Source organism: Gallus gallus, chromosome 12 (genome assembly GCF_016699485.2).
Source record: "Gallus gallus isolate bGalGal1 chromosome 12, bGalGal1.mat.broiler.GRCg7b, whole genome shotgun sequence".
Classification (NCBI taxonomy): Eukaryota; Metazoa; Chordata; class Aves; order Galliformes; family Phasianidae; genus Gallus; species Gallus gallus.
Window position 1 is genome coordinate 19,107,229 of NC_052543.1, and position 21,472 is coordinate 19,128,700.

General features: G+C 43.4%; 1 protein-coding gene across 6 annotated transcripts in view; it reads left to right on the forward strand.

Annotated features, from left to right (window-relative positions):
• The window catches only part of GRM7 (glutamate metabotropic receptor 7), a 224,070-nt gene that overhangs the window by 62,595 nt on the left and 140,003 nt on the right, over nt 1–21,472 (forward strand). For all 6 annotated transcript variants that reach the window (XR_005839434.2, XR_005839435.2, XM_004944718.5 and 3 more), the window contains exon 2: nt 12,762–12,978. Coding sequence is in view for 4 of the 6 variants with exons in the window: in XM_004944718.5 (XP_004944775.1) it covers nt 12,762–12,978 (217 nt within the window). In the remaining 2 variants the exon portion in view is untranslated. The remainder of the gene's footprint in view (nt 1–12,761; nt 12,979–21,472) is intronic.

Consider the following 21,472-nt stretch of genomic DNA (forward strand, 5'->3'; position numbering starts at 1 on the left):
TGCTGACATGTGGGTCCTGCAGTTGCCAGTCCGATTTCCAACGGGTGCATATCTTTCCTGCCAAAGGAAGAGAGCTGTGAGAGAGAAAAACTGCCAACTCTGTTAGCATCTGGGCAGAAGTGGCTTTATTTGCACTTTATTTTCTTCTGCTTTCATTGTACAGTATAATAAACCCAACTATACACAACTATGGCTGTACATCATAGGGCAAATCCAGCAGAACAGTTCTTGTGTCAGATGAGAAACCCACCAGCGCTGCTGCAGGTTGGGCTGTGCTTTGCACAGACCTTTTCTTTGATGAACATCTGTGTGCAATATCCCCATGTATTGAATACTGACAGCAATTTACAGATGTACTTCAAAAAGACACATGGTTGAAAGCTGTGATTCTTTTTTAATGGCTAAAAATTCAGCTAATGATGGATGAACATGTCTTACAGCTTTACTGAACAGATACAAATGAGGACTGGGAAAGGGTTCTTCTATTAATTTAAAATGGCTACTGATAGGTTTTACGTAGTGTTAGTTGGATCATAGACATAGATAAGTGTTTTCTTGAGTGGCAAAACAATTCTGTACCATTTTGTTAGTCATGTAATTTCAGTCACTTGCCATTTATCTGACTTTGTAGGAATGCTCGGAATGTTTGCTGAGGGAGAATGTTGGACAAACTGCTGCCTGAAGTTGTATGACAACTTCATTTTAACAGACACTTTAATTATAAGTTCATATGGGATAAAGAAAATCATATTTAAGGAGGATATCAAAGAGGATGAATGATAATATAAATAATCGCACAAAGAGCAAAGGAGATTTCTGCAGTTCTGTAAGCCTATAAGGGACTCAGTTTACCAGCACTGCTGCCTCAGGGGATTAGTTCATGTTGGCCGTGCTTGGCCATGAGAGCTGGGGAAGAGAACTGCACCCACTCCAGTTCCCAGTGCTTCGTCCCTGCAGGCTGCAGGGCAGAGCTGAGATGCAGGCTGAAGCACGAACTCAGGTTGAGGAAGGAGCCCCATGGGAAGTTGCATTGCAGATGAGGATATTTCAGAACGATTCTCCCTTGGAGGTGTAACGAGGTAGAAATTTATAATTTCCCATGAGGAGGAGTGCAAAATAAGGAAATAGAGAGGTAAATGGATAAATAAGAGGTCTGCATCCTGTGTGGTGGGTGGGAAGTGCTGCTCCCTCCCTCCCGCTTCTGTTTGAGTAGCGTTATTTATCATTTATTACAAAGTCCACAGGATGCAGCCTGCACAGCTTTTTCTGGTTGTTTCTTCTTGCATAGAGTTGGCTGCAGATTGCTTCCCTTCCAGAGAATCGTAGAGCAGCTTGGGCTGGAGGCTGTAATGGGGGAGGGAGCTGGTGGCCTTGGTGGGGTGGATTTCATCAGGGCACCGAAGGGCAGAGCTGCTTGAAACCTCGAAAAAGAAGTAAAACTGTTCTGTGTCTGGTTGCTTCTGCATGTGTCTAATAACATGGCCCTTAGAAAGCAATTTGGATTAATTAGAATGTCCGGGCACTTTCGCGATAAAGACATGCCTAGTAATTATCCAGTGTCCAGAATAATCTATCGAGCTTGTGAAGTTTAAGTCTGAAAATTATTCTCCCCTAAGTATTTTTCTTTCTAGCTGTATTTCTGTTATTAAATTTGTTTTCCCACAAGTTAGATAAGAAGAAATGTAATTATTTAGCTGGCAAGCATAATGTTGAGGTGAAGAAAACCAGTGAAGGTAGAAGTGTGATTGCCTTCTGTTTTTCCTGGGGTATGGCATAAATATTTATATATGTGTAGAATCGCATCTTGATGACGCGATTTCTGAAAGGCCAGAGATAAAACATAAGGAAAGAAAGGTATAGGTGATCATTGGAAGTTCATTATGTCCTATAATTCTCATCTATATTTTAGAAGAAATGTCACATGCAGATTTCTATGTAATTATAATCCACTCTCACATCTCTTCTTGCTGCATTTCCTTGCCCTTCCTTATGCCTTACACCTTCGTCCTGGAGGACCTTGTAGGGCTTCTTATGCTCTTAGGAGACAAGAGGTCTTTTCCCTCATCCTAATGTTGATTTTTGAAGGGGGGAACCATGAGATCAGGGGAGGCCAAGTACCAACTCACAGCCTCACTGCTGAGATCTGTCCCTTCAACCAGGGTCAGCACAGCCTCCCTGCACACCAAGGACTGGGTTGCTGGCTCTTGGAGCAACATTTGTCTTTGTTCAAATGATGATAAATGTGCTTAATTTTAAGCACACGCCTGGTTCCTCTCAGAGAGACTTCTCATTAACTGAGTTTTTAAGCTTGTATTTGTAAGTTCTCTCTCCTTTATAAATAAAATCCTACTCATATTCCTTTTCCATCAGCATTGTACAGAAAGCACCCCATGTTCATATCATTCTTATACAGTGTGTATTTCATAGTTCTAGGTTAGCCTTGGCTACAGTTCACGTAGCTCATACAGTAAAGCCTTCACATAAACTTCCATAAGAGAAATTTAAACAGCGAGAGTTCTCCTCCCATAGGGTTGTCACTGCTGCAGCAGAAGGTAACTTCCAATAGAGAGGTACAAATAATTTGTCAAAGATTTTATTACACAAACTCAAATATCCCAGGCTACTGCTACAGCAGTAATGAACACAAGTGAATAAAAGGCTTCTAAGTGCTCTTCTGAAATGGAGACTTCACTCCAGATATCTGAAATTGAGGATGAACTTGTATCATACATTTGCTTAAATGGTATGTAGGAATTTCCTATTAACCACGCTATTTAGGAAGGATGTGCAATACACGTACTTCATTGTGTTCTTCCCTGTGCACAGAAGTATTTTCTTTACTGTAGGAAACAGCTCTGCCATAAGTATTGGATACCACTGGAACTCAGCACACTTTAGATGCTGAGAAATTCTCTTCTGCGTTTTGTCATGGAAAATAAAGCAATTGTGTCAGTGGGAAAATAAAAAGGGGAGAAAAAAAAAGAAGGAACCAACAGGTTAGATTTTATCTTTTTATCCATTTAGGCCATAGCTTGTCTCTAGTTGTGAGCATCAGTTTATGGCAGGAGGGAGAGTGAACACTCTAAATGCAGGCACAGGATAATCTGCTCTGTGTATTCTATCTTTGGCCATTAGCCAGAGATCACTGATGTTATCAGTATATCACTGCTTATCAGTAGCTTCCCAAGTCCAACATTATGTTTAATGCTCTGCTGGGTAGAGATGCTGGGAGCATAACCACGTGTTCCAAATGCACAGAGGAGCTCAGCTGCAGTGGCTCCTCCTGCTGTTGTGCAGTACTGCTCATTCACACTGGGAATGGTGGGAATTGCAGCTGGGCCATGGAACCGCGCCATCCCAGTGGTGGGTAATGCTTGGAGATGTCTCTGTGTGGTTCCGTTCTTAGGTTTGTAACATCTGATCAGTGAAAACCATTCACAGGAGTTCAGTTTTGCTCATTAGGACATTCAGCTGCTTGCTAGAAGTTCATCTTTACTTGAAAATTGCTAATAAACAGCCTTATTTTCCACAACAGATGCGAGGCTTGGCTAGAAATGCAATTGGAGGTACACTCAGAGCCGAACTCGACAGCTCTCCTTGAGCCCAATAAGTGAGCTCTGAAGGATGGCTGTGGTTCGTGTTGAGCCGCACTGCAATTTGTTTCCACTGCGGTGGCTTTGGGTGCATCTGTGTTTTACCTGCAGAAAACTGTGTCATCTTGTCAGGCTTTTTTGCATGTCAGCCTATCTGCTGGATTGGTCTTGATTGTCATTGTCTTTATGGGGATACTTTCAAAATCAATGAGATTAATACTTGCAGATTTAAAAAATCATGTGAAATATGCATAGACAACGTAAGGTTCAATTATGTGTTTAGGAGACTGGAGCAGTGCGTACACATAAATAAAACATAAAAGCGTGTCTGCTGTGTTTGTCTTCTGGTTCTGCTTTATTTTCAAAACAATAATTAGCATTTCTGAATCTGTATTGGGATGTGAGTTCTGATCACTGCAAGAGTATCCATGTTTTTGTAAGTATTTGTATATATAAACATTCTTAATGTATACGTGCATCAACATCTCGATCTGTTTGCAGTGATTGACTTCTCAGGTTTTGGAAATGTAGATATGAGTGTCAGGGAATGGTGCATGTATAAAAGAGGAAAAGGAAATGTACCTGCTGCTGTCATGTAGATCACGTACAGCCCTCGGTGCTCTGCTCAGTGCCTCTTTGAATGGTTGAAGCAGTCCTTCTCAGAGTGCTTTGCTGGTTACAAACCTTCGCCCTGTAGGAAGTGGGCTTCAAAACTCAAGGGGTTACTTCTGAGTCAAGGATGTATTGAAATCTGTGCATAGAACGTGCCTTCCTTCTTCCTCTGTGAGACTGAGGGATGTGGAAAGCCTCCATGTAAGCCCTCTCAGTGCTGGACCCCACTTCTGCCCCCCTGAGACACCCCATATTAAGGCAAACATTAATCTTAGCAGTCTGGATTTATTTTTGACACGAGCTGGATTGTGATCTGTGGTATTTAATGGGCAGACCTCAGTTTGGTCCCTTCGATACGTCATTGCCTGTTTTATCTGCCAGAGACCTTATACTGTGATAGAAGTAAGCAGCCCAAGAAGTGCATTCAGTCTTGGCACAGACTCAGTGCAGAATGCACCTCTTAAGCTTTTTTGTTCTCATTCATATAGGGTCTTTGTAATTACATTTCAGGCAACACAGAAAGGGGAAGAAAGTGTGACAGAATGTCCATAGATGCTATTTTGTAGTCTGGATCTGAATCGCAACACGAGGTTGATAGGTCTGTTGGTGCAGAAGCTGCTGTGTGGTACCATGTGATTACAAAACGTGGCTATTAGAGAGGTTAGAGGGTCCCTGTGCTCCCATCACCTTCTGTGAGTTCAGCTAAAATTTGGCTTGAAGTATTAGCTCATAATAGACAAGAAGCTTTGATGCTTTGTTAAGATTTCAAATTACCTCTAGCAGAGTGCCATCTATTATTTTAATACGGCTCTCAAGCTTACATTCTATCAGCACCAGAGTTGAAATATGAAGAGCTGTGCATTCTTGCATTGCAATGGATGGGCAATCACTGCTGATATTCTAACTGATGTATCCTAGGAGGAATATTCTAGTTAATATTGTAAAATCAATGAATATGCACTAGTAGATATAAATGTGCTGTGCTGGTCATATCTCATCCTGCAGATCTGCAAATCATTATAGCGTTGTTGCTTTGCTAGTTTATGAGCAAGCCAGCTAAAACTCTTAACAACTTAAATGTTTCACTTAAAAACATGAAGTGCTGAAGTTTTGTAACAGTAAGTGTCCTTTTGTCATTATTATCCATTGTGTATCTGATGTGGGAGATGAGTAATGTTGTTCCCTTCCAGAAGCTGAAGGAGGCTCCCTGTTGTGGGCCATGTCTGCAGGGGAGTTGGGCGAGGTGTGGCATTGCAGGGAGGGGACCCACTGCCCACCGGGGAGTCCCACCTCCAAAGAGAATCCTGGGGAGAATAGGGATAGAAATGATCATACTTAAAGTAACTTCTGCTCTTTTAATGGTTAAGTCAAGATGTAGATAGAACAAGAAACACTGTAACGTGGGGAATGAAAGTAACAACTGGTCTTCCTTCTAAGAAGTGATCCCTGAGAAGCTGCTTTCTTCCTGACTCCATAGACACAACTTCACGCCTAGAGAGAAAATCTGTGTGCAGCTCAGGCAGCAGTGCGTTATCTTTCTCCATTTCACTGGAAATTGAAAAACTGATTTCTGCTCATTTTTTTTTTTCTTTTGAAAATGGATGTTCCAAAGATGCGTTGGGAAAGAAGTCCCAGAGTATGGCAATATGCAGGAAAAATGAACTGCTTGCGCCATAGCGGTTGGTGTTGCGAGCACAAATAATATTTGCAAACCAAAGGGATGCTATTTTCATGCTGCTGCCGCTGTGCTGTCACAGAACAGCTGATCCCACTGGAATGGTAAGGGATATGACATGTCTTTCGATAAACAGGGGAGCATATTTTTGCTTCTTAGAAGAGCAGCCTTAAATATGTATGAAGCTTTTGTGTCCAAACTGCACGATAGACTGAGATTTTTATTGTGGCATTTCCCATAGGGGAAGACAGTGAAAGAACAGTTTAATTCCATTTGGGCCTCACCTGTTTCTGGAATAATGTGCAATATTGGCAGTGCTGTTGAAACCTTATTCTGCCTTCTTCAGAGGCATTCAGCTTCTGCAGCAGAGAGAGCTTTGGCCTGCCTGGTCCGAAGGCTTGAATTAATGGCTTGTAGGCACCAGAAACTTTCTGAAATGGGTCACAGACCCTGCTCAGCAGGGCTTGGCTATAAAGAATGGTCTTTGCCCTTGGAAGAAAAACATTATTAGGTTTTGAAATGCAAGAAAAGTTACTCACTGGAACTGCAAATCTCCAAGCATTCAATGGAGTAGGTTATATCAATATTGCTGCTTCGTTCGTTCTGTAGTTCTCTGTGTGCAGGAGGTTCTTGGGCATGTCTTTGATGGGTACTTACTGCAGATGGGCGTAATGCAGGTAGGCTTGGCTTAGGGACAAAAGCTTGTAATTGCAGCCCCATGGATGTTACTTTCCACTTCTTTCTTGTAATTCCTTCTACAGTATACAGCATTAAAAAAAGATCAAATATGTTTTCTTTATTTTTTTTCCTAAAATGAATAGCAGTTTTTTTCAAGTGTTTGTACAGTTTTCTGACAGTGCTGAAGCTACCTGGATAGGAAAAGGTTAAAGAGACTGCAGTCACGCTAAATGGGAAAGTCTTGCTCTGCAAGGAGTGCAGTGTCATGGAAGAGACTTTTAAAAAATTTCATTCCTACCTATGTCAGAAAAGTAATGAGCCTGTAGGTTCGTTATAAATTGATTCACAGTACAAGAATTTGCAGATCTTAGCCACCTGGAATACATTTAGTAAGACAGTAAGCTGTCTTTGTGTGCCTCTGCACCCTAATGCACAGATTAGACAACTGAAAGTATCAACAGTGGAAGTATAAATGGAAAATTCTCGGAGCAGAATAGGTAAGCTTGTTGAGACAGATGTTTGTTCTCACTTTTGAGAAGGACAGTAGTACGTACAGCCTCACAAGGAGATAAGGTTCTTACTTTAGTGCCAAGACCAGTTTCCCCTACAATTCTACATCTTGGCTTTAAGTCATCTGCTCAGTGTTCTTTTAGCATTTAAAAGCTAAGAGATCACATCCTTTTGCACCTACAGAAGCCCAAACTGTGCCACAAGCTCCTAGTTGCCACAAGTAGGCGTAGGTTAAGGCAGAACCTCCCAATGAAATGGAGGGTATTTCCTATTTGTGGATACCTCCCCTATTATAGTGCATTTATATAATTTTTTGTTGTTGTTTCTGCTTTCTGAGTTGATAAAATGCTCCCATGGGCTATGTGGACAGTACTAATTGCCATAATTATTGTCCCCTTAATCGCTACAATTATTTTTGCTGGAATAATTCATATGATTACTTACCCGCTCCAGAAAAGGAAACAGAAAACACCCTGTAGATATATGGAAAATAATCCCAACTTGCTAATGTCATTTAGATTGTCTTTCTACTTGATTGCCATGGTAGCTGTACTAGGGATGAAGGTTGCCCTTGTGTGCCTGTAAGGGGTCTTTTTTGTATACTCTTTTCAGGTCTGGATTACATATAAAACAAAATAATCCCTACCAACCAAGTAAATAAATAAAAATTAAATGAGAAAACCAGTGGTCCTTATGTTGTGTATTTAAAAAATTCCAAATGACCTTGGAGATGCTTCTTTTGGTAATGGGTTTCCCCCAGTGCAGTGCTGGCAATGAAGAAGCTGCAGATGAAAGTGTCTCATTACCCATTATGGCCCTGCTAAGGTCTGGTGCTGCCCTGCTTAGTTACCTTCCTAGGGCTGCTCTTCCCTCTTAACTTTCACCCCACAGTCTGCACCACACTTCTGAAGTTTATTCATTGTGTAGTGGAACTGAAATATGTGCTGCACAGTAGGACAGTTCCTTGGAATGGAGTTATGGATAGCTCCTCCCGGTCGTTCCCTGTGTCCTGTTGGTCCATTACCCTTCCTGGCACTGTTTCATTCTCCTGCTGTGTCACTCATGAATTATCTGATGCTGAGAGGTCCACACCACAGTGACCTTGTCTGGTTTTTCACTGATGATGTGTCAAGAACACCAATAGTTCTCTATAAATAAGGAATCTTGGAAACTCCCCAAAGGAAAAAGAGCTTGTCTGAGGGCTGGAAGCTCTGACAGAGCTCCTCCATTGCAGAAGCTGAGCACTTTTGAAAATCTCTCTTGAAAGCACTTTGAAAAATGGAATTTGATTGCTGTGTTAATTGTCTTCTTGGTCTCCGAAATGAGGTTCAGAGAAGACCTGCTTGCTGTGCAGATGGGGCAGGTGGAGCTCACCCAGAGTGCTGGGCTTTGGCAGAAGGGGCCAACTTGGATACAGGCTGAATTCATGTGCATGAATCATTTATTGTGTTGCTTTTCTTAGTGTTTCTTTTCATGCTCTTGAAGGTATTTCTGTTTTATTCGGTGCACTTCTCCTCCAGGCTCAGCTTCTCATTTGTATTTGATGTTGTTTATATTTGTATTTCTGTACCTTATGAAATATCTATCCAATTCCCGTGTAGCTGATTGTGTTGATCTCTAATACACCATTGGGAATTCACTGTGGATAAAGTAAGGGGGGTGGTGATGTGAGCAAACAGGACCCTGTTTGAACACCAATAGCTTTAGTAATTGGTGAGCAGAATGAGAGAAACTGAGGTGAGCTGTAAATAGATTCATGTTTCTGAACATTTTCTGATATACAAATGCCCTTCTTTAGATGTGCTGCTTCTGTTATGGCTCAAAGGACTTTGCTCCTCAGTGTGACTTCTGCATGCAGCAACAGGTTTGCCAATTGTTTGTACCTTTTACACCATGGCAGAGCTGCCAAGAAACGCTCCTCATAGTTCTGACAATTGATTTACATGAAAGCTTTTTTGCAAATTGTTTTTCCTCATTTTCTAATTGTCAACATTTGATTATTGAGTGTAAAAACCAGCTTGAAACGCACTACTTGTAAAATTTCATAATAGAACATAATAGAGAGGGATTATCAAAGTGCTTTAGTAGGATTTGCTCTCATCATTATCTAAGGCTGTTGGGAATATTAGTACCCAGTCTTTTACGAGCCCTAGAGGAAGAATTGCAGGATATTTGTCCACTTACACACGTTTCAGGAAGAGTCCCCAGAATAGGATGCATGGCGTTAGACTGGCAGCTCAGGATAACCTGTGCTGAGCTTGCATTGTGAAACGGTACTTGTACATCTGTTACTGCCTGGGCCATGCTGCAGGGCTGGGGATGCCCTGCTGGTGCTGGCTGTAGGCAAACAGGGCTCCAGGTCCCACCCCATCCCAGGGGGGATCGGTGGGAAATCTCCTTCCAGGTGTCCATGCAAGCACTGGGATGTGATTGGATCTCATTTTGTACCTCTAGTAAGATGTTCTTCCTGTTGGGAACAAAGTGAAATGTAAAATTTGTAGATGAGTTTTGCCCAGAGATAATGGCTAGTTAGAAACTTCAAGTAGTTTTAATTCAAGGCAATAAAAACAATTATGTGCAGTTCACAGGATGCTGGAGCTGTTTGTTATGCAATGTAAATGATGAACAAAGAGCAGTTGTACTAACTGATGATTAAATCCTGACATGAGAGATTTCTACATGAATAAAATTCGACACCTAAACAGATTCAGGACTGTTAGTCATCCATCAGCTCACACCAAAGTGTTCAGCAGAGGAGGGAAAACTCTTCAGGCATCTTACTTGTGCAAAGTGAAGTTGCTGGTGGGATTTTGCACTTTGTGCAAACTGATGCTGCTCTGCCAGATAAGAGACGGTCAAGAGGCTTCATCAAAGTGGGGTATATATATTTTTTCCATGGTCAGGAAATCGTATCAGTGGAACTTAATGGGAAGTTGAAAGTAAGGTTGTAGCCAACTGTGAACTTAATATTACCCTGGTGGGAGCTCATTAATATCTCAACAGGTATGCTCCTGCATCATCTTAATTTGCACATGATCCTTAGGAAAATTGCCTTCTCTCAAGATTTCTAGTGACTGTCCTTTGCTGAGGAGGCTCAGTTGGGCCATTTTAGTCATCCTTTAGTAAGTTACTGAGGAGAAGGGAGCTACTGCATGGGCAGGTCAGCTTTGATTTGTCCAAAGTGGGAGTATATGGGGAGGAAGGTGGATAACTTGGATTTACCACAGAGCAAACCCCCCTCAAAACTCGACAGGTTTGTGTTTTTTCAGTTGTGCTTTACTCAGAAGCACACAGTTTCAGGCCTGACGTTGGAAAATGTTTCATGCAGACCCTGCTCTTCTAGCAGCCCAACCAAGAGTGGTACAGGGATCCAGGGAGAACTTCTTCATTAGCAGAAGAAAATGAGATAAATGAAGAATAATGCTCAATGTTAAAAATAAATTAACATTAATTAATCACTGACTAATGCAACGCTCCCAGCATTAATCATTCAGTGTCTTTGTAATCAGAACATCAGCCAGGGAAACGATATGAGAAGCTCTGGGCTGTGATGTTTGTCACAGTCCTGTTGGAAACACAAAAATCTCCTTCTTACAATCCTGTCCCTGCCCAGGACCTTCTCTCCCTCTGCTGGCACCTCCACATCCATCGTGGAGCTCTGGGCATGGTCCTGCCCTGCTGGCTGCCGGTCCCTGCTGCGACCTGTGGGCAGCAGCTGCTGCAGTGGGTAAAAGGAAAATAAATCCTTTAGATAGGACCAAACATTTGTCTGGTTAATTAAAATAAGTGCATAGAAATACCCTGTTTAAGGATTTCTTGTTGAATCCACACAAAACGATATCAAAATTCTACTCTGGCTGTATGACTTCATGTTGCTTTCACACAGTCCTGTAAGGGGTGTTGGTAGAGAAACCAATATATGCTCTGAATACTGAAGTGATTTAAACAGCCAGAAGTGCTTAATATTTTATGGACGGAGGAAAAGACTTAAAAAACAAAAGGTCTCCTAAGTAATATAAGCACCGGAGCAAATTCTGTCAGCGCTTCTCTTTCTGCAGTAGTGCAGAATACGATCCTTTTGATTTTGAGTTGAAAAAGTAGTTGTTTACAAGTTGGAATACAAACACTTGCCACAGATTAAAAAATCATATTTCTTTGTTCCTTTTATTTATAATTAATAGGGCTGCACTCGGCTATCTCAGCACAACTTTGTGTATGGGGCTGCATATACTGGATGCTCGTGCAATTATAGCAGCACCCATAAAGTGAGCATGCTTAACTGTTGCACTTAAGACAACACTGTCCAATGGGGTGATGAATTAAGCTGATCAGCAGCTGAGCAAGCTCCATAGGCTGCACTGTACAAACAAGAAGAGAGCAATCCTAAGACATCATTGTTGTGGTGGTGAACACAGACACCGGCAAATGAGGAATGTGAATGACTGTGAAGGTGCCCATTGTTTTCTGTGAAACTCTGGGCTAGATGAGAAATCAAGAACCACAGTAAATCAGAGCCGTTGATTTATTTGTGTTTGAGAGTGGTCCCCAAGCTTTGCTGGCCCGTAGGCAAAGCGGTGAGCAAAGAAATCACGTACCAGTGGTCAGCACCATGCTGTTCTTTCTGTCAGCCTCAATTTGAACTTGTTTAACGTTCTGTGACTGGAATGTATCTCAACAAGTGCCTGAGTTGTTCATAATTGCGGGTCGTTTAGATAACTTCTCTTTGCCTGCGAGGTCTGCAGCAGCAGCTCTACTTCGCAGCCCTGCTTTGGCTGCGGCACACAGCTCGTGTCCCTTTGGAGTACTGTGTTGGCTCTGTCTGCCCCCAACCTCTGTGGGCAGGGAAGGCACTGAGCCCACACTGTACTGAGGCTGGGGAAGCGTAATGCTGCCTCTGCTGAGAGGGCAGGAGAGCTCATAAATACCCATAGAAATGCTGCGTAGAGAGAGTATGCAGGAGATGTTTGGGCAGAGGCATGAAATACTGACCTTACCACAGCCTAACAGTCTAATATCATTATATATGACCATGTTTGTATATATCTCAAGTCTTCCCCCCCCCTTCTTTCTCACTCTGAGTGAGAATTATGGAAGGCTCCTTAAATTAAGGAGAAGTCCCAGACTGTTACTCAAACGGTTGCATAATATGTTTGGGGATTAGCATACTGTCAGCTTGATAACTGCTTCAGAGCCTTTGTTATCAGGGAGAAAATAGCCCTAGACAATATTCCAGTCTCTGTTATACAAAGAAACCATCATCTTCCTACAGTCAGAGGAGGGCTCCTTCTGGCTTCCAGCCAGGACAGGTCTGGATTTCAGCTCTGCTGAATTCATCATCAAAAGTGACCCAGTGGTACTCACAACAGAATGCCAGTGAAATGGCAGCAGTGAGAAAAGGAGTGGTTTGTGTGCACTGCATCGGATTGCATGAAAGGAGGAAATATAAATGTGACCATACAGCCTTTGTTCTAATTTGACTAATTTTGCCTAGTTTCAGAACTTTGCACTCGATCTCAATGAGAAAATTGATTTTTTGATTTGTGCATTGCAATGGAATGTGGCAGAGAAATGTAGATGGATGCAAGGAAGATGAACTTAGGCTCAGCAGAAGCTAGATGTTTCAGCTAACTGCTGTGACAAGTGCAATGCATATGTGAATATGTATATTTATCAGAAATTATTTTTTTCTACAGATCCCACAAATCAGTTATGCCTCAACTGCACCAGAGTTGAGTGATGACAGGCGCTATGATTTCTTCTCACGTGTGGTTCCTCCAGATTCCTTCCAAGCGCAAGCAATGGTGGACATTGTGAAAGCTTTGGGATGGAATTATGTGTCCACTTTGGCATCTGAAGGGAATTATGGAGAAAAAGGAGTCGAGTCCTTCATGCAAATTTCCAGAGAGGCAGGTAGGCAACACCCGTCCTCCCTCCAGAAAATGCTGTAGAAGTAATGGATGTCGTTTTGTACCAAATGTTATGTTATTTTTCTGGAACATATATTTGATTCTAAAGTTGCTCCAGTTCTTTGCAATGCGTCTGTAATAGCTCCCGGGTGCTCTCCTTCCTAAATTGCTTATAGAGTTTCAGAGAATTTGAAATGTTAGTATTTTTCAATCGTTTCTGGAGAAAATAGAAATCCCTGCCTCTTATCAAGCTCCTTGTATTCTGCTGGACAGCATTATATTATGTTGACATGGGTAGAAGACAGATTTTAAAATGTTGAGCTTTTATCTCTCCACAGCTAGAAATTGTTTGAAGGCTGCTTGTTGCTACACATTGACTCGTGTCATGCTGCTGCTGTGCACGTCTCAGATTGTTGCCAGTGTATTGCTTTTCTGTAGCATTTCTCTTGACCAATTCTTTTGAGAAAACTCATACATCTTACCTGAAAGGCTTAGAGATTGCTGTCCTGGGGTAAGAAGGCACGAAGCCCTGCAGCGTGGTGTGAGGCACACCAGGCCTCTGGTGGATGCAAAATGCTTTTCTTGTTGCCTGAGTGTTTCTTCTCTCTTATTTTTTCTCTTTTCTTTCTTTCTTTTTTTTTTTTTTAAGAATAAATCTTGTTTCAGTGTGCTGGAGAGCATCACTTGTGAGTGGGAGACATTCCAAGAGGACAAGGAGATGCTGTGCCTTATGCTCTGCTTGCTCAGGCTTGTGGTGTAGGCTTGAACTATCACAATTTTGTTGACAGGAAACCTAATTTTGCAGTTGACTTTCTGGTTGTGGTTCAGAACGTAGGGCAGACCTGCCCTGGAGGGGTGGCTGCTGTGTTGGTGTGCTCACATCCTCATCTCGGAATCTTAGTCTTCAGGTGAAGTAGCTTTAGATTTCCCTAGAGATGGCAAAAGAAAGGAGGGCTTTGAGTGGTATTGCTGGGAATGAAACTATTCACGGCCAGCTGATGTGCAATGCTGAATCATTAACATTTGTAAACTGAAACGTTTGAAGCAGATCTCTGTGCTAGGAAGGAGAAATAGGCAGATGATGTCATTCATCAGTGGTGAGCTATGTAAGAGCCGACTCCAGGAATGGGCGCTGATGTGTTCTGGTGTGGCAGGGAGGGGCAGAAATGTCTCCTCACTCTATAAGAACAAGCCCTGTTGCACTCCCTGGGACACCTGCCAGTTTCTGCATCCTGAGGCTGCCCTGCCATCCCATTGCAAAAAGCAGATATAACCTGAACCAGAATTCAGTCCTGAACGGCAGGACTCACTGGACAGGTGGGGAAGGGCCTGTTGGTGTGGGCTGAGAAGTCTTGGATGGGACAGTGATGCCCAGCAGCACCCATCTCAGGGTTCTGGGCGTGTGCTGGGCCCTGTTGGGGGGGGGGGTCCTGCAGCTGGTGCTGACCTTGCTGGGCTGCAGGGAGTGTTGGGAAGGTGCTTTGGAGGGGTCTCAGAGCTGTTGAGTTCTGTTGGTACCATGCGACGAGGCTGTATTTGCATGAATTTGTCTGTTCCTTTGAATGCATATTTATGCGGTATTAAAGAAAATGGTTTGGGATTTAATACCATAGGAAGTGACAAATACCAGCGTTCATTATAATTTAAAATTTACTTTATTTGCAAATATCCACTGTTACAAAATCTTACAAGAAATGTGTTCTCTACGTCAAGGACAAACTCTAGCTGAATAATACTCTATCACTTCATAGACTTCGGCAGAATTAAATTAACGACTGGAGCTGCTAATGCAGTCAACTTGTAAGACAACGTCCTTCTTAAAGAATAAAGCATAAGCCCACATGAACGCCCTGCGTAAAGCAGCTTTGTGTTCGGGGTGATGTAGGCTGTGCCTGCCACAGCTCTGTGTCATGCAGATAAAGATTGGGTGAGGTTCTGAGAGAGTTCAACCCCCATCAGCACAGTCCTGCTCGTTTAGAGTCCAGAAAAGTACCAGGAGGTCCTGCTGCCAGGTGCTTCATGGAATATAGAATCACAGAACTACAACACGGTTGGGTTGGAAAGGACCTTAAAGCATCCCCAGCCCCACCTGCTGCTGCTGGTGACCATGGGCGATGCCCAGGGACTGTGCAGCTCATGCCAAAGCCTGAGATGTGCAGGCTGTTGACAGCTGTTGTCACCTGCAGACTGCTGCCTTGTTTCTCATAATCAGTGTGGTTTGGCACAGGAAGACCTAGTCCATAGGTACCGGCATGCTTCCTGTCTTTGGCCTGGAATCCACAGCAAGATAATTATCCTAAATTCAGTGTTCCGTCCAGACTGGTTTCTGATTTGGCCAAGATCTTAGGAATGGCAAGGATGAGTAGAAAGCATTATCCATGCTCAGTGTTTAAATGTGCTCTGGTATATAACGACTTTGCTTGATCCTTTGAGTTAATAATTCTTCACAAAGTGACTTTTATTATGAGTGCTTCAAGCGAGTTTGAATATGTCATTGTGGCAGGGGATGAGGATTTGAAACATGCTCTGCAGTCTGTGGGATTAATAAATTAGAGAATGCTCTAATTACGGAAAATCTAAAGGACAATTTCAGATTATTAATGAAACTACTGAATACTCGAATTTCAAAGATTAATTCATCTTTGATTTTTTAAAAGATTAATCTGTACCAGAAGGTTAATTGCTATCTGTAAGATATATATATATTGAAGTAGTTAGCAGAAAACCACTTGACTGCCTCCTAACAGATAAATGAAAGATCCAGTGTGCATTTATCCATCTTTTCCTCTCCCTGAATTGCCTGTTTTCAGCTCAGTGCCCTGGTGGCTTTGCTGTGCAGCAGTGTGCATTAGGCGGGCACCCAGGCCCAGCCCCTCCCTTCTGCTGCCCCCCAACTCTGTGCCCATTGCCCATAGCTGGGCAGTTCCTGGGCATGGTTGGGGCTGTGTGCAGAGCAGAGCTGTTGTATCCTGTGGGGCGGGCTGCCAGCAGCCGTGTGTCACTCTGCAAGCCAAGAGTTCATCCAGGTGTTGTTCTCAGCTGCTTGGAAGGGATGGAAAAGGCAGGTTCTGGAACAGCGTGTCATCTTGCTCTGTATTCCAAAGATGCAGAAAAAGAGATTAAAGCCCTCGTACCGGAGAGCTGATGTGATTATTTTGTATACTGAAGCTTTTCCCAACAACTTCTAGTTGTGGTGTCATATCTCTTAAAAGGCCATCACCACCCTGACAGAACAAAAAGGTGGAATAAACTTTAATCCGCTCTCACGTAGGAAGCGCAGCATTTGCTTCAGTCTCTTCATCATCTTTTCCTTTTTATTTTTTATTTTTTGAAGACATTTTTTTTTTAAATATTCATTTCTTTAATTCCTCCCTTTGCCTGATTCTTGATGCCACGCAGCAGCCCTTACGTAAGGCTGGGACAGCTGCACACAGCAGAGTGACTGGGCTGGCTCAGAAGGGGGAAGAACCATCCACAGCCATCCATTGTCTGGGCAGAGAGGGGACCCTGCCGCTCTGAACCTTCCTCCCAGTGTGAGGCTTTTTCCAGCAGTGATGCTGGCCGGTATTTCTCTCCTATCCCTGACTTTCTTTTAATCTTGTTTTTCCAGATATATATTTCCTTGCAGAAAACATGCATGCGCACACACGTATGTGGCTATATGAGATGTGTTGCCCTCACGTCTGACAGATTTAATGTGTCATTCCATCAGATGAATCATTTTTTGGAGTGCCATTAAAATCTGTGCATTAAATGTATGGAAGTTGACATACCACTCTCAGTGACTCACCCAGCGTTTCTCTGGGCTCCTGTGGGTCTGTACAGCTGTCTGCTATGGCCCTGAATCCACATATTTCTGGTAGAACTTAACTTGTGTGCCATCCTTGGGAACGACATTAGCACAGATTATCACTGGCGAACGAGAGAGTTAAATCATTGCTAGGAGGGAGCTGTGCACACTGACAGTGTTCTGAGGGAAGGGAGAATGTTCTGCCTGCATCTCCAGTAGAGTACTGATTCCTATTGCCACGTAGAAACTTGTGATTTTTTTTATCACGCATTTTGATACTAATGAAACATCGCTCCTTTTTCTTATCCACTGAAGCACTGCAGCCCACTAGGGATACACACTGTAAGGAGCAGTTGCACTGCCACAAATGTTGCGATGTGAAATTTGGGCTTCAGGCAACCTGCCCTCCTGGGGGTGTCCCACACTGAAAGGGTTGGAACCAAGTGGTCCTTCAGACCCCTTCCAGGCTCAACCACTCTGTAGTTCTATGCAGTATGAAAACTGTTGCTTTCCTTCCTGTGTTTCATGAACTTACAATTGTTTTGTCATTTTCAGACAGCTGAGAATTTCTAAAGTTGCACCAAGTCGTGCTGTGGTCTGTTGTAGGTTCTGTACTACAGGCATTGCTTATGTTTTGTTCTGGCGCTGAGATAACAGCAGTGCCTTTACCGAGGTCTTCCTGATGCTGTTTTTAGAGATGCAAAAGCAACAATAGTATTATTTCTAGAATATTCAGCACTCCCAAATGAAATCTTGTCAGATTCATGCCAAACACAAAAATTGCCCTTTTGGTTTAGAAGCTGGTGAATGTGCCTTGGCTGCCAGTGTAAGCATGAATGGAGACTTGCTCCATGCCTTCATACCAACTAGAAATGTAGGAAATAATTCACAGAAGGATTCTTTTTAAACTGTGACTGATCCAGTAGAAGATGCACCGAAGCTTTGGATTGCAGTTGATTGAATGTTGTCCTGATAGTGGGAAGGAATGAATAAGCAGCATCCGAAGCACAGTGTGCTTCTGCAGAGCCAAGCTGCTGCCATGGTCGGGCTCTGTTGCAGAGGCAACCTCAGTGAGATCAGCAGGCAGCCACGTCCTTTGGACACTGCTTGGCTTCTGGCTTCCCTCTGGTGTTGTTAGAGCCCAGCAGGTTCCTGGGAGAATCCCTGTGAATGTGGCAGAGCTGGGATAGGGTGACAAGGTCTGAGTTGTCCTTTTGGAACATCTGGGTCTCTCACATGGGATGTGGGCACCAGATAGAAGCATGAGATTAAAGTATTGGAATTTTACAAAGAATCCATGCAGTGGTATATATGTGATGTGTGTATTTGCCTATCTTTTGTCATCATTTGAAGATAAAAGCGTGGTATAGATGTATAGAGTTCTTAGGATCTTGCTCAGGGTGGGAATTAGGAGCACGTGGTTTAGATGCTCAGAAATCCTGCAGCCCAAATGGTGGTGTAATTCCATGCTGAAACTAGCAGGGGTCTGAGTAATTCTTCCTTCTCAAATAGACTCATGTAAAATCAATACAGTGGAGTTCGGGGAGAAGCAAGGAGATAAAGATGTGACACTATGACTACCTCAGGGTCTGCTTATGTGAAATTTGAGGCCCATTCCGTGCTGATACATGCAGAAACTTTTCTGCTGTCCTCCTGAGTGATCTCACAGCTGGTTTTCTGGCTGAAAAGAACTCAAGTGTTATTGGAAAGCTGTAACAGTCTGTTGTCACAGTTGCTGCATAAGTCACTTTAATGATAATATCTGCCTTTTTATGGCATTTATTGAACATTCTGAGATTGCTTTTCAAAGAGTAGAATAAAATTGAAATAGCAAAGTCTTGTTGCTAAAGAAATAACTGCCAGCATCCTTTAAAAATCTTACCCCAAATTTAAAAAAACATTGCTTGCATGGTTATGTGAAATGTATCTTGTGGATCAGCTGAAAATAAATGATTGGTTAAGTCTTTGTTATTCTAAAGTAGAGCAATGTGCTGTTGAGCCTTTATTTTTACCAGTCAAGTTAGACAGCCCCAGGAGATGCTCCTGTGCCTTGCAATGTGTGTGTCCCATGGTACCCAAGCAGAGGATTTGGTTTGATGTGGAATTCAGTAAGTTATTCACCCCCATCCAGCTGCTTTTTTCCATTTGTGTGTTGAAAGGTTTCCTACATCTCAAGGGTAAAGTATTCCTCTTGGTAAAGATAGCAGTACGGAGCAGGAACAGAGAAGCGAGAGCCTTCATGTTTGTTCTGCATCCAACTTCTGCTGGGAAGAAGAGAAGTCTGAGGAAGCAAACAGTGCTGGGAACATTAGGGGAAGGGAGAATAAATCAGTTGATGCACATCCAGAAGCTTGAGGAGGAAGTCCCACTGAATTTCAAAAGCTGACGTTGTTTTGGAAGGGCTGGTAGTAGGGGCAAAGAGGGGAGCTGGGATTTATTGAACAATAAGAGGAAGGGAGAAGTCTGCGGACAGAGAGGCAGGTGTGACTGTTAGAGAAGGAGCGATGAAGAGCTGTGAAATGAAAATTGATAGAAGTAGCTTGGCTTGGAAAGATTGAATCACAGCGGGGAAAAAATTCATGAATAAGGAAGCCTTGCCATAGAGAGTGGGCTAGAAAAGGTATTTATTTCACCGAGAAATTAATGACTTCAGAAGCAGAGCTGAGTTTGGTTCTGAGATAGAATTTCTGTCCAAAGCCCACGTTTTCTGCAAGAGGGCAGTGCTGCAAGGCTGCTGCTGACTGCCTCTGAGCGCTTTGCCTCTCCCCACACCTCCTGCCCACCCACCTCCCAGCCCCCCAGGGTGACCCTGGCCCTGCTTCACCTCAGCCCCCAGCACCTATTGCAGTGTGAAGCATCTTGGCAGCTTTCCTGAAGGAACAGCATGCATTTCACAAACACCTCCTGCAGAGGCATCCCCTGCTCTCACTTGGACTTTCCCCACAGAAAATAGAAATGTTATGAATACGCTGAGCCTATCCCATGGGACATGTCCGTTTTACAGAGTGGGATAAATTTATTGGAACATCATTTTTGGACCACCTCAAAGTGCAGTTTTGCATTCGAGGGGTGAGGTGGAATCAAACACAGCAAGTTACTGCTGCTTCTGTCATGGAAATTTGGCATCTCAGGAGGAAATACAAAATATTGCCTCATCTTGCACCTTCCAAACTTGCCAGTCCCTTTCACTTCTTGCTAATGCAAGGAACAGCTTTCATAGCCATGGGGGAGCAGCAGCACATAAATAACGCTGAGCTGCATCTTCCATCACGCGCCCTCCCCTGCCTTCCCATCAGACAGCAGAGGCTGACAGACAGCCCGAGCCCTTTGCCCTCTGGGGGATGGCTCTGTGCATTGCTGTGATCTCCATTGCCTGGAATGTCACCTGGCCCAGCTCTGGAGCCATGCAAACCTTCCTTCCTCCATCCGCTGTGCAGAGAAAAAAAAAAAAAAGATCAAGCAGAGGAAAAAAAAGCCCACTTAGCAAAATTGTAGCAGGTATGCTGTGAATTGTGATCAATTAAGTTCATCCTTTTTTTTCTTTACATGTCTGCAGGGAAGTTGTTTGGCAAGACAGTGTTTCAAGTGCCTGGGCTACTTGCTGCTCACATCACTTATAGCAACAAAAGATTTCCTATGTATTTCATTGGTGATGAAAAAGAGTAAACTTTGAGTAATGCAGAGGCAGCTCAAACGTGTGGATGTTGCTTGAAGTTTCAATCAGATTTTGTGCTAACTCCGGATACTATTCCACGTAAATGAGCTGTCTCCATACTAATGAGACGGGAACACTTTGCTACGTTGCTGTTTGTCTGGAGGAGCACAGGTATGATACAGATCAACCCTGTATTTGGGATTTGATTGGAAAGTAAGACATTCTGTGCTGTCTCTGCAGCCTGTTCAGTGTGCATCCCTTGCAGGACAAGCTGTTGCAGCCCCAAGGGCTCCAGTCCCTCCATAGAGAGTGAGGTCAGGCTGATGGAGCAGCTCAGCTGCCCTCAGAGCCACCTGTGGTTGTTGTCCCTGGAACTCCGTTCTCAGGCTTTGGGGATGGACCATCTCAGAGCTGCTCTATGCAGTCCATCAGGTGTGGGTGTTCTGCCAGCAGCGCAGTGCTTTCAGGTAGCTACCCAGCAATGGAAGGTTTTATCCGGATGGAAAATTCTGCACGTGGCTATCTCAGCCTGCTTTAGTTTAAGAGAAGTTATAATTTAATTCCCCTAATGCATTTAGTTTCTCCCCATAATTTCACTAATCCATATGTCTAATCAACCCTCTAATTAACTCCTGATTTATCTTTCATCTGTTCTTATCTGTACTTTGTCCTCCTGTAGCCTGATATTTCTCCTCAGATCTCCCTTCTCCCTCTGCAGTGTCTCGGTGCTGCCCTCAGTCCCAAACTGCTCTGCAGGACAGGGCTGAGGCTGAGCCATGCAGCTCTGGGCAGCACAGTGGTATTCTGCAGTAGCTTAAATTCTAGCTCTACTGTAAAACAGTGTCTCCTCTACCTAAACCCCATCACTGGGGCACCAGTGGTACAACTACACCAGTAAAAATGACATTTTGAAGTAAGATGACATAATCCCAAGACTTTGCATTAGCTGGAGTTATGGTCATTTCTAACACTTTGGTTCCCTCCAGGCACGTGCTCAGCTGTGCTGGTCAGGGCTTCCCAGGGCAGTCCTGCAGGTGGATGGCTGCCCTGGCA